This window comes from Callithrix jacchus, chromosome 22 (genome assembly GCF_049354715.1).
Source record: "Callithrix jacchus isolate 240 chromosome 22, calJac240_pri, whole genome shotgun sequence".
NCBI lineage: Eukaryota > Metazoa > Chordata > Mammalia > Primates > Cebidae > Callithrix > Callithrix jacchus.
This window is the reverse complement of record NC_133523.1, coordinates 49,871,441-49,884,398: the sequence shown is the minus strand read 5'-3', so window position 1 is coordinate 49,884,398 and position 12,958 is coordinate 49,871,441. Positions and strand designations below refer to the sequence as shown.

General features: G+C 48.6%; 1 protein-coding gene across 1 annotated transcript; it reads left to right on the top strand.

Annotated features, from left to right (window-relative positions):
* The first annotated feature begins 3,064 nt into the window (after positions 1 to 3,064).
* On the top strand, positions 3,065 to 12,659 carry ZIM3 (zinc finger imprinted 3). The gene is made up of 5 exons (XM_078359618.1): positions 3,065 to 3,097; positions 3,200 to 3,256; positions 7,446 to 7,641; positions 9,161 to 9,259; positions 10,897 to 12,659. Exons 1-5 carry the CDS (start codon positions 3,065 to 3,067, stop codon positions 12,129 to 12,131), a joined length of 1,620 nt encoding a protein of 539 aa, XP_078215744.1. The 3' UTR covers positions 12,132 to 12,659.
* Positions 12,660 to 12,958: the final 299 nt, after the last annotated feature.

Genomic DNA, 12,958 nt, shown 5'->3' with positions numbered 1-12,958 from the left:
AGTAGCTGGGATTAAGGCGGGTGTCACCACAACCGGCTAATTTTTATATTTTTAGTAAAGACACGGTTTCCCCATGTTGGCCATGCTGGTCTCAAACTCCTGACCTCCCTCCCAAAGTGCTGGGATTAGAGGTGTGAGCCACCACACCTGGCCAGTTTTCTCTTGTTTTATGTCAAACTTGTATGAACTTTAAAAAGTTTCCATTGGAAACAGATTGGGCAGGTTTGAAGGCAAAGCTTTCAAAATCACAATGTTTATGAGAGTTCGTTCAGTTTTGGAGAAGTCGAGGAAAGAGTTGGGAATTGAAGTTTTGACGTGGCCTGATAGGATCAGGTGGGGCTTTTGATAGGCAGTGAGTGTTTTGGGTCGTTTCCTGACTGGATTATGACAGGGAATAAATGGGGAGGGATGATTAGGTTTTCGTCATTAGTCAAACTTTCCAGTGTAAGTGCCTTTTTATTTTCAGTCCCTACCACAAGGAAAGAGCACAGACATCAGAAGTCGGGCAACGTGCTGATTTATACCAAATTCCACTGCAGGTAAGCTGATTTTTTTTTTTCTCCCTGAAAGCCAAATGTTTGGGGTTTCTTTTCTTTCTTTCTCTTTCCTTCCTTCCCTCCTTCCCTCCTTTCTTTTCTTTTCCTTTCCTTTCTTTTTTTTTCTTTCCTTCCTTCCTTCTTTCTTTATGACAGAGTTTCGCTCTTGTTACCCAGGCTGGAGTGCAAAGGCACGATCTCAGCTCACCGCAACCTCCGCCTCCTGGGTTCAGGCAATTCTCCTGCCTCAGCCTCCCGAGTAGCTGGGATTACAGGCACATGCCACCATGCCCGGCTAATTTTTTGTATCTTTAGTAGAGACGGGGTTTCACCATGTTGACCAGGATGGTCTCGATCTCTTGACCTCGTGATCCACCCTCCTCGGCCTCCCAAAGTGCTGGGATTACAGGCTTGAGCCACCGCGCCCAGCCCTTTTTTTTTGGAGATGGAGTCTTGCTCTGTAGTCCAGGTTGAAGTGCAGTAGCGTGATCTTGGCTCACTGCAACCTCTGCCTCCTGGGTCCCAGTTCAAACAATTCTCCTACCCCAGCCTCCCAAGTAGCTGGGGTTACAGGCACAAGCCACCATGCCCAGCTAATCTTTGTATTTTTTAGTAGAGACAGGGTTTCACCATGTTGGCTAGTTTGGCCTTGAACTCCTGACTTCGTGATCTGCCCGCCTTGGCCTCCCAAAGTGCTGGGATTAAAGGTGTGAGCCACCCCGCCTGGATTTTTAAACTGTTGTGAGCTGGGATCACACCACTGCACTCCAGCCTGGGTGACAGAGTGAGACCCTATCTCAATAAAATAAAATAAAAAATAAAAACTTTATTATTTAAACAGAGATGGGGCTTCACTGTGTTGCATAGGCTGGTCTCAAACTCCTGGGCTTGGCTGCTTGGCTGGGCGTGGTGGCTCATGCCTGTAATGAACCACTTTGGGAGGCTGAGGTGATTGGATCACTTCAGATTAGGAGTTCGAGACCAGCCTGACCAACATGGTGAAACCCCATCTCTACAAAAAATGCAAAAATTAGTCAGACATGGTGATGTGTGCTTGTAATCCCAGGCAGGCTACATGGGAGGTTGAGGCAACGGAATCCCTTGAACCTGGGAAGCGGAGGTTGCAGTGAGCCAGGATCCCGCCTGGCCGACAGAACAACCCTGGTCTCAAAAAAAAAAAAAAAAAAAATCTAACTCCTGGGCTCAAGTGATCCTTCCACCTTGTCTTTCCAAAGTGCTGAGATTATAAGTATGAGTTACCATGCCTGGTCAAAATCTGCTCTTTTGCAAAGAATTACCAAGGATCCAGCTGTCCCACGTATGGCAATGCAGAATGGATATCTGCGTCCGTGTTCACTGCAGTGTTATTCATCATGAGAAGGCATGGAAGCACAGCTGCTTCAGGCTTCACGGTTTTCTGCTCTCGACCCTCGTCACTGTGTTCTAGCTGAATGATGCTTGCCTCGTTGTCTTTGCCCAGGCTTGGTTTAAAGGTGCTGTTGAACTGCTGTTTAGTTTTTTCTCTCTCTCTTTTGTTTGTGAGGCAGAATCTCACTGTGTTGCCCAGGCTAGAGTGCAGTGGTGTGATCTTGGCTGACCGCAACCTCCGCCTCCTGGGTTCAAGAGATTCTTCTGCCTCAGCCTCCTGAGTAGCTGGGATTATGAGCACGCGCCACCATGCCCAGCTAATTTTTGTATTTTTAGTAGAGATGGGGTTCCACCATGTTGGCCAGGATGGTCTCAATCTCTTGAACTCATGATCCGCCCGCCTCTGCCTCCCAAAGTGCTGGATTTACAGGTGTGAGCCACTGTGCCTGGCCAGAAAAACCTCTTCTGAAAGTGAACTCATGCCGGGTGCGGTGGCTCATGCATGCAATCCCAGCACTGTGGCCAGGAGTTGGAAACCAGCCTGGCCAACATGGGTGAAACTTTGTCGCTACCAAAAAATACAAAAATTAGCCTGGTGCAGGGGCATGTGCCTGTAGTGCCAGCTACCTGGGAGGCTGAGGTGAAAGACTCACTTGAACCCAGGAGGTGGAGGTTGTGGTGAGCTGAGATCACACTACTGGACTTCAGCCTGGGCAAAAGAGGGAGAGTCCGTCTCAAAACAAAACAAAACAAAGCGAAAAAAGAAAACGGTCTTAAATACAGGGAAGATTACTGGAGTGATTTATGTATGGTTGACATTAAGATCCCCGGTCTCGTATATATTATAAGCTTGCCCCATAATTTCTTTAAGGAGCAACCTCTGCCTCCCAGGTTCAAACAATCCTCCCACCTCAGCCTCCCAAGTAGCTGGGATTACAAGTGTGCGCCACCACACCCGGTAAATTTTGTATTTTTAATAGAGATGGGATTTCACCCTGTTGGCCAGGCTGGTCTCAAATTCCTGACCTCAGGTGATCTGCCCGCCTCAGCCTCCCAAAGTGCTGGGATTACAGGTAGAAAAAGACAAGACAGCCGTGAGAACTCCATGATACACCACAGTTCCATTGACATGGAAGTCGCCACGTTGTTCAGAGGGGGTCATGGAGGAACAAGTCGGGGCTTTTCTGAGTGGTGTGAGGGGAGCCTTTCTCCAGGGCATGGAGCATTCTACACAGATGATCCCCAAGTTCCAAAGCAGTTCTGCTGTTTCATGATTCTTTCCCATTTTCTCTCAGGTCTGCCTTCCCAAGACTTTACTGACTGGTGAAGAACAGGAAATGAAGAATTCCCAGGTGAGTTTAAAACAAAAAAAAAATCTAGGCCGGGCGCGGTGGCTCACACCTGTAATCCCAGCACTGTGGGAGGCCGAGGCGGGTGGATCACAAGGTCAAGAGATCGAGACCATCCTGGTCAACATGGTGAAACCCCATCTCTACTAAAAATACAAAAATTAGCTGGGCATGGTGGCACGTGCCTGTAATCCCAGCTACTCGGGATCCTGAGGCAGGAGAATTGCCTGAACCCAGGAGGCGGAGGTTGCGGTGAGCCGAGATCGCGCCATTGCACTCCAGCCTGGGTAACAAGAGCGAAACTCCGTCTCAAAAAAAAAAAAAAAAAAAATCTAAATCTTCATAATGATCAAACGTATGACCCATGTTCCTCTTGCTCAGAATTAGCCTCTGCTAACCTTTTGGCATATTTTCCGCCTTCCTTCCATGCTTTTATTAAAAGGTAACACACACTGTACTTTCTCCTTTCCTATTGAAGCTAAAACATTTCAAGTGCAGCACAAGGCTGGGCATGGTGGCTCACACCTGTAATCCTAGCATTTTGGGAGGCCGGGGCAGGCAGATTGCTTGAGTTCAGGAGTTTGAGACCAGTCTGGGCAACATGGCGAGATCCCCTCTCTACAAAAAATTAGCCAGGTGTGGTGGTGGACACCTGTATTCTCAGCGACTTGGGGAGCTGTGGTGGGAGAGTCACTTGAACATGGGTGGTTGAGGCTGCAGTGAGCCATGATTGTGCCACTGCACTCCAGCCTGGGTGACAGAGTGAGACCTTATTTTTTTTTAAAAAAAAAAAAGCTTGGTTACCAAAACGCAGGGGTCTGGTCTCAGCTGCACAGAAAGCCAGTGACTGAGACAATGTGTATTGCTAAGGAAGAAGGCTTTAATCAGCTGCTGTGGCTGAAGAAATGGGAGCTGAGCCTCAAACCCACCTCCCTGAGCGACTAAAACTAGGGGTTTATATAACAGGGAAGAAATGTGACCACGTGTAAGAAAACAAGAACTAGAAAGGAGACATTTGGTGTGGTGAGTTTCCGTTTTTTTTTTTTTTTTTTTTTCTGTAGACAGGGTTTCACCATGTTAGTCAGGCTGGTCTTGAACTCCTGACCTTAGGTGATCTGCCTGCCTTGGCCTCCAAAGTGCTTGGATTACAGGCGTGAGCCACCACGCCTGGCGAGTTTCAGTTTTTTGAGAGGGAGTCTTGCTTTGTCACCCAGGCTAGAGTGCAGTGGTGTGATCTTGGCTCATTGCAACCTCCACCTCACAGGTTCAAGCGATTCTCCTGCTTCAGCCTCCTGAGATGCTGGGATTATGGGTGTGGGTGCCACCACTCCTAATTTCTGTATTTTTACTAGAGACAGGGCTTCACTATGTTGGGCAGGCTGGTCTTGAACTCCTGACCTCAGGTGATCCACCTGCCTTTGAGAGATCTGAAGGTCCTTTCCTGAGGAAGGAACTCAGATAAAACAAATACAAGTTTCAAGTATTAACAGCAGAAGAGCCAATTTCTATGTTTACCCAGAAACAACTATAAATGGATTACTGGGCTGGTTTCAGCTCAAGCATCTTTTTCTTTTCTTTTTTTTTTGAGGTGGAGTCTCACTCTGTCACCCAAGCTGGAGTGCAATGGCATGATCTCAGCTCATTGCAGACTCTGCCTCCTGGGTTCAAGTGATTCTCCTGCCTCAGCCCCCCAAGTAGCTGGGACTACAGGTTCATGCCACCATGTCTGACTAATTTTTGTATTTTTAGTAGAGACGGTGTTTAACCATATTGGTCAGGCTGGTCTCAAACTCCTGACCTTGTGATCTGCCTGCCTCAGCCTCCTGAAGTGCTGGGATTACAGGTGTGAGCCACCGCGCCTGGCCTCAAGCATCTTTTGACTACTGTTCTTATGAACCTGGTCAGCTGCTAAGCCCGAGACGTAACAGTGTCCTCTGTGTTTCACCCCAACCTACTTTTTAAATGACTGGTGTCTTGAATGGGTGTCCTCTCCCCACTCTGTTCCGTGTACATTTGCAATAAATTCCATGAATCTACACAATAAACTGAAAAAAATCCCAAACTGGTAACCAGTCAGAATCAATGTAAATCATGAGTAGCTCGAAGACCAAGGATAAGTTGTATGCAGTTAGGCAGATAATAGTTTCTTTGCCACTGTTAAAATTTAGGCTGATGTTGGAACCTTGACGGGAAAGGCACACTAAGGCTGGGCGTGGTGGCTCATACCTGCAATTCCAGCACTTTGGGAAGCCAGGGCAGGAGGATCGCTTGAGGCCAGGAGTTCGAGACCAGCCTGGACAATATAGTAAGACCCTGCCTCTACAAAGAATAAAAAATGAGCTTAGCAGGGTGGGGCATGCCTGTAGTCCCAGCTACTCTGGAGGCTGAGGTCGGAGGATTGCTTGAGCCTGGGAGGGTGAAGCCGCAGTGAGCCATGATCACACCACTGTATTCCAGCCTGGGTGGCAGAGCAAGCCCTGTGTGAAAGAATATATATAAAAGCAGGCTACAACACAAACACCACTAAAAAATTTATCTGTCCAAGAGGACACTGGGTGCTGACTCTTAGAGGTGAGATTTTCAGTTTCTCACAAAGGAAGTGGCTTTACGAGTGTGATTTCCAACACTTTGGGTGTTGAGTGCCAGCAAGGAAATGCTGCCCCTTCAGTCCAGAATGGCTGCAGAAGAGACCCAGGGGAGTGTGGGGTGACCCTGTGTGAGTGGGAACATGGTCGACGTGCCAGACACTGACCCATGTAACGGGTGTCACCCTTTCCCCAAATGCAAGGAAAGCCGATAAACTGGGGGAGTGCACCATCCAGTCTGTATTGCTGACTGTGGAAAGTGGATTAGCGTCAGTTTAGGTGCAGCTGGAAGAATTAGGGGGCTACTGGCTTATTCTACTTATTTATTTATTTAGACGGAGTCTCATTGTCTCCCAGGCTGGAGTGCAATAGTACAATAATTGTTCAGGTGATTCTCCTGCCTCAGCTTCCCTAGTAGCTGGGATTACAGGCCTATGCCGCCACGTCTGGCTAGTTTTTGTATTTTTAGTAGAGACAGGGTTTCACCATGTTGGCCAGGCTGGTCTCGAACTCCTGACCATGGCTGATCCACCTGCCTTGGCCTCCTGAAGTGCTGGGATTACAGGTGTGAGCCCCTGCGCCTGGCCTCTATTTAAAAAAGAATTTCTAATAGAAGCAGGATGTCTTAAAGAAAATTAGAAAAAAAATTCTTTTTGTATTTTTGAGACAGAGTCTTCTGTTGTCCAGGCTGGAGTGCAATGGCGTAATCTCGGCTCAGTGCAACCCCCGCCTCCCGGATTCAAGCGATTCTCCTGCCTCAGTCTCCTGAGTAGCTGGGGCTGCAGGCACCTGCCACCATGCCCAGCTAATTTTTTGTATTTTTTTTTTTTTTTTTTTTGAGACGGAGTTTCGCCCTTGTTACCCAGGCTGGAGTGCAATGGCGCGATCTCGGCTCACCGCAACCTCCGCCTCCTGGGTTCAGGCAATTCTCCTGCCTCAGCCTCCTGAGCAGCTGGGATTAAAGATGCTCACCACCATGCCCAGCTGATTTTTTGTATTTTTAGTAGGGATGGGGTTTCTTCATGTTGGCCAGACTGGTCTTGAACTCCTGACTTCCAGTGATCCACCCGCCTTGGCCTCCCAAACTGCAAGGATTACACGCATAAGCCACTGTGCCCAGCCAAAATAATAACATTTTCTTTGAGATGGGGGTTTTGCTATGTTGCCCAGCTAATCTCAAACTCCTGGTCTCAAGAGACCCTCTGCTTTGGCCTCCCAAAATGTAGGGGTGACAGGTGTGAGCCACTATACTCAGCCTCTGCCTTGCTCTAAGCAAAAGTTGACGATGTGGATTAATGAATGGTGGAGAAGATATATGATTAGTTTCCAGTTTGACTTCCTGAATCTCAAACCCATCCATTAGGGTTGCTCTTGTCGCCCAGGCTGGACTGCGGAGGCGTGACCTCGGCTCCCTGCAACCTCCATCTCCTGGGTTCAAACGATTCTCCTGCCTCAGTCTCCTGAGAGAATCCCTAATGGGTTTGAGATTCAGGAAGCAGAATCGGTGGGACCAGAAGATGGAGAAACACGGCAGTGTCGTGAGTAGGTCTAAGGTTTATGGCTCATTGGCAAGATACTCTGGGCACAATTTTTTTTTTTTTTTCCAGAGTAGAGCAAATTATGGACATGATTCGAGCTTGGTTCAGCAGAAACGAGTTTCCATATCCCCAGCCGCAGGAAGAGTGACCTTCGAGGATGTCACCGTGAGCTTCACCAAGGGAGAGTGGCAGCAGCTGAACCCCGAGCAGAGGGAGTTGTACAGGGATGTGATGCTGGAGAATTACGGCAACCTCGTCTCCGTGGGTAAGGACAGCTTCCCGGGCGGGGTGCTCTGAAACACGCAGGCTCCCGGGGCTGGCTGAATGATAGCGCTGGCGCCGGGGTGCTCCTTACTCGGCATGTTTTTGTATAACCGGGACTAGGGCGAGGTGAGTGAAGTGTACTGAGTGGTACATCTAAGGAGTCCTCATCCTCAGGGTCCCTCAAGTCCCCGGAGAACGAGGGCCTCTGTGTGTTCTGTGGGCTGGGTGCCCTGCCCTTCACCTTACTCCTGGTCCCGAATTTTGGAAACACTTCATCTTCAAAGAAGAAAAAGCATTTCCTTCCTTCCCTCCCTCCCTCCCTCCTTTCTTCCTTCCTTCCTTTCCCTCCCTCCCTCCCTCCCTTCCTTCCTCCCTCCCTTCCTTCTTTCCTTCCCTCCCTGTCTCCTTCCTTCCTCCCTCCCTCCCTTCCTTCCTCCCTCCCTCCCTTCTTTCCTTCCTTCCTCCCTCCCTCCCTTCTTTCCTTCCCTCCCTCCCTCCTTCCTTCCTCCCTCCCTTCCTTCTTTCCTTCCCTCCCTCCCAACTTTCTTCCTCCCTCCCTTCTTTTCTTCTTTCCTTCCTCCTTCCTCCCTCCCTTCCTTCTTTCCTTCCCTCCCTCCCAACTTTCTTCCTCCCTCCCTTCTTTTCTTCCTTCCTCCCTTCCTTCTTTCCTTCCCTCCCTCCCTCCCACCCTCCCTCCTTCCCTCCCTCCCTTGCTTGTGTGCTCTCTCTCTCCCCCCCCGCCCCCACTTTTTCACAGTCTGTCTCGGTCACTGAGACTGGAGTGCAGTGGTGCAATCATAGTTAATTGCAATTTTTTAAATTTTGATTTCTAGAGATGGAGTCTTGCTCTGTTGCCCAGGCTGGAGTGCAGTGGTTTGATCTCAGCTCACTGCAACCTCTGCCTCCCAAGTTCAAGCAATTTTTACTGACTTAGTCTCCCGAATAGCTAGGCTTACAGGCTGGCACCACCATGCCTGACTGATTTTTGTATTTTTAGTAGAGACAGGGTTTCGTGTTGGTGAGGCTGGTCTTGAACTCCTGACCTCAGATTACCTGCCTGACTTGGCCTCCCAAAGTGCTGGGATTACAGGCGGGAGCCACCATGCCTCACCTCACTGCAACATTGACCTGGGCTCAAGCCATCCTCCCACCTCAGGCTCCTCAATAGCTGGGACCACAGGTGTGCACCACCGAGCTTGGCTTTTGTTTTGTAGAGACTGGGTCTTTGCCAGTTTGTCCATGTTGGTCCCAAATTCCTGGGCTCGAGTGATTCTTCTGCCTTGGCCTCCCAAAGTGCTGGGATTCTAGGCATGAGCCACCATGCCCAGCCCAGAAAAAGCATTCGTTGTTTAGTTTAAATGCTCACGTGCATTCCCTCAAACTGTTCATCCACACAGCTCCCCTCAGCCAATGGCACATAGGCTCACACTCACACACAAATATTCACCCATGCGCACGCAAGCACTTACACAAACAACTCACACATCCACCGACACCAAGCTCTGCGGTATCTTCTGCAGCAGGACTAGAGGAAACCAGTAAACCCAGCGTGATCTTGAGGTTGGAAGAAGGAAAGGAGCCGTGGTCAGAAGAGGAAGTGCTGAGAGGTGGCCGTCCAGGTAGGTGACCAGGAGAGCACTGTGGGTCAATGGTTCAGGGAAGCTAATTCAGTTCTTTTCTTTTTTTGAGACGGAGTTTCGCTCTTGTTACCCAGGCTGGAGTGCAATGGCGCGATCTCGGCTCACCGCAACCTCCGCCTCCTGGGTTCAGGCAATTCTCCTGCCTCAGCCTCCTGAGTAGCTGGGATTACAGGCACGCGCCACCACGCCCAGCTAATTTTTTGTATTTTTAGTAGAGACGGGGTTTCACCATGTTGACCAGGATGGTCTCGATCTCTTGACCTCGTGATCCACCCGCCTCGGCCTCTTGGTTGCCCAGGCTGGAGTGCAATGGCGTGATCTCAGCTCACTGCAACCTCCGCCTCCTGGGTTCAAGTGATTCTCCTGCCTCAGCCTCCTGAGTAGCTGAGATTACGGGTGCCTGCCAACACGCCTGCCTAATTTTTGCATTTTTATTAAAGACAGGGTTTCACCGTGTTGGTCAGGCTGGTCTCAAACTCCTGACCTTGTGATCTGCCCGCCTCGGCCTCCCGAAGTGCTGGGATTACAGGCTTGAGCCACTGAGCCTGGCCCCTCAGTTTTTTTTTTAAACGATGAGGTCATTTGACAGCAGGAAGAGCCGGCTGTGACTTCCTGGGAGTGCAGAAAGAAATCTCCAGATATTATTCTCCACTCAGAAATGTTACTCTGAGTTTTCCTTTGCAGGCAAATTCTATTTCCTTTTTTTGTTGTTGTTGTTTTGTTTTAAAGACAGAGCCTTGGTCCGTTGTCCAGAATGGAGGCAGTGGTGCGATCTTGGATCACTGCAACCTCCACCTCCCAGATTTAAGGGATTCTCCTGTCTCAGCCTCCCAGGCAGCTGGGATTATAGGCGCCTGCCACTACGCCCAGCTAATTTTTGTATTTTTAGTAGAGATGGGGTTTCACCATGCTGGCCTGGCTGGTCTTGAACTCCTGACCTCAGGTGATCTGCTCACCTCTGCCTCCCAAACTGCTGGGATTACAGGTGTGGGCCGCTGCGCCCGGCCAGGGAAACCCTATTTCTTAATCTCCCCCTCCCTGGTATCCCTGGGCTCTCGCCGGCTCCCTGTGCACTAGCTCTCCATCCCTCAGTCCTTTACCGATAGACGTGTGATAGCTTCATGGAACATTAGTCCACCTAGAACGCTAACACAGCTAACATTAACTTTAGTTTCTCATAGACATTAGGTTTGAAAGCAGAACGATAGGCCGGGCGCGGTGGCTCACGCCTGTAATCCCAGCACTTTGGGAGGCCGAGGTGGGTGGATCACGAGGTCAAGAGATCGAGACCATCCTGGTCAACATGGTGAAACCCCGTCTCTACTAAAAATACAAAAATTAGCTGGGCACAGTGGCGCGTGCCTGTAGTCCCAGCTACTCGGGAGGCTGAGGCAGGAGAATTGCCTGAACCCAGGAGGCGGAGGTTGCGGTGAGCCGAGATCGCGCCATCGCACTCCAGCCTGGGTAACAAGAGCGAAACTCCGTCTCAAAAAAAAAAAAAAAAAAAAAGAAAAAAGAAAGCAGAATGATCACCACAATAGTTTGTTTATGGCATTTTATTTCAAGCATGTGAGTGGAAAGTTTGACACAGGACATTTCTTTGTATTCCGTTTTAGAAAAAAACTGGGACATTGGAGGGCAGATTTGGAACCCCCAGGATGTGAAAGAGAGTCTTTCAAGAGAAGTCCCGTCAATCAATAAGAGAACGCTGACTACCCAGAAAGGCACAGAACGTGTCAAATCTAAGAGAATACTTCGACCGAGCATAGACGATGTTTCTTCCGGACTTAGAGTCCTCGAATGTGGCCCACTTGAAAGGCATTTGAACTGCGATTTCAATTTGAAAAGCTATGTACAAAATAATTCTCATAAAGATAGTGGACACAGAAAATTAGTTGGTGATAATCCATCCAGATTTGTAGGAGAACAGCTTAAATGTAATGCACGTAGAAAGTTATTGGGTTCAAAGTCACGCCTTCAGAGTCACCTGGGGATGCATGGCAGTCAGAAATCCTTTCCATGCCCTAACTGTGGAAGAGCATTCCAGGAGAAGTGGAAGCTGAATAAACATCAGAAAACTCATGCAGAGGAGAGGCCTTATAAATGCGAGAAATGTGGAAACGCCTACAAGCAGAAGTCAAATCTCTTTCAGCATCAGAAAATTCATACTAAAGAGAAGCCCTACAAATGTAAGACCTGTGGAAAAGCCTTTTCCTGGAAATCATCCTGCATTAATCACGAGAAAATTCATAATGCCAAGAGATCCTATCCATGTAATGAATGTGAGAAATCCTTCAGGCAGAACTCAGCCCTCATTCAACATAAAAAAGTTCACAGTGGAGAAAAACTCTTTCAATGTGAGGACTGTGGAAAGGCTTTTATTTACAAGTCAGATGTCGTGAAACACCAGAGAACACACACGGGAGAGAAACCCTATAAATGCAGCATATGTGAGAAGGCCTTTTCCCAGAAATCAAATGCCATGGATCACGAGAGGATTCACACTGGGAAGAGAGCTTATGCGTGTGAGCTATGTGGAAATACCTTTATCCAGAGGAAAAACCTCATTCAACACACAAAAATCCATACTGGGGAAAAATCCTATGAATGTAATAGTTGTGGAAAAGCCTTCCTTCAGAAGTCAAATCTTCATACCCATCAGAAAACTCACAGCGGAGAGAGGGCCTACAGTTGCAGTGAATGTGGAAAAACTTTCATCCGGAAACTAAGCCTCAGTTTGCATAAAAAAACCCATACTGGGCAAAAGCCTTATCAATGTGCTGAATGTGGAAAAGCCTTCGCTGACAAGTCGTACCTTGTTAAGCACCAGAAAAGGATTCACTCCAGATAGGAACCCTGTGCACTTTAAAAAACATGGGCAAATCCCAGCACTTTGGGAGGCCGAGGTGGGTGGATCACGAGGTCAAGAGATTGAGACCATCCTGGTCAACATGGTGAAACCCCGTCTCTACTAAAAAAAAGAAAAAAAAAATTTAGCTGGGCACGGTGGCGCGTGCCTGTAATCCCAGCTACTCGGGAGGCTGAGGCAGGAGAATTGCCTGAACCCAGGAGGCGGAGGTTGCGGTGAGCCGAGATCGCGCCATTGCACTCCAGCCTGGGTATCAAGAGTGAAACTCTGTCTCGAAAAAAAACCAAAAAAACATGGGGAGATATGGGGGCCTGGAATTGTCACCGCAGAATTCATGTTGCAATGGTCTGTAATTTGAAGGCTATCTTTGAAGGTAGTGAGGACTTATTATGCACGATACCCTTTGAAAACTGGTTTGGCTTACTCAGCCAATGTTTAAGTATAAATGTTAATAGATGCCTTTTGTGTACCGGGAACTCTTAAAACACTGAAGACGTAGCAATAAACCCAATGTGCCAAAAACGCTTATGGAGTTTTATTCCAGTGACTAATGACCAGTGGTATCCATATCTTTAAAAACGTTTAAAAGACTATACTTTCGGCCGGGTGCAATGGCTCACACCTGTAATCCCAGGACTTCGGGAGGCCCCGAGCTGTGCGAATCACCTGAGCTCAGGAGATCGACACCAGCATGACCAACATGGTGAAACCGCATCTCTACAAAATGTAAAGATTGGCCAGGCATGGTTTTGGGCACCTGTAATCCCAGCTACTTTGGAGGCTGAGGAAGAATTGCTTGAACCTGGGCG

Coding starts and splice junctions, on each gene's coding strand:
- ZIM3 (XM_078359618.1), top strand. CDS start 3,065: ATGGAGGAACAAGTCGGGGCTTTTCTGAGTGGT. Junction 3,098..3,199: donor TCGGGGCTTTTCTGAGTGGT/GTGAGGGGAGCC, acceptor ATTTTCTCTCAG/GTCTGCCTTCCCAAGACTTT. Junction 7,642..9,160: donor CGGCAACCTCGTCTCCGTGG/GTAAGGACAGCT, acceptor TATCTTCTGCAG/CAGGACTAGAGGAAACCAGT.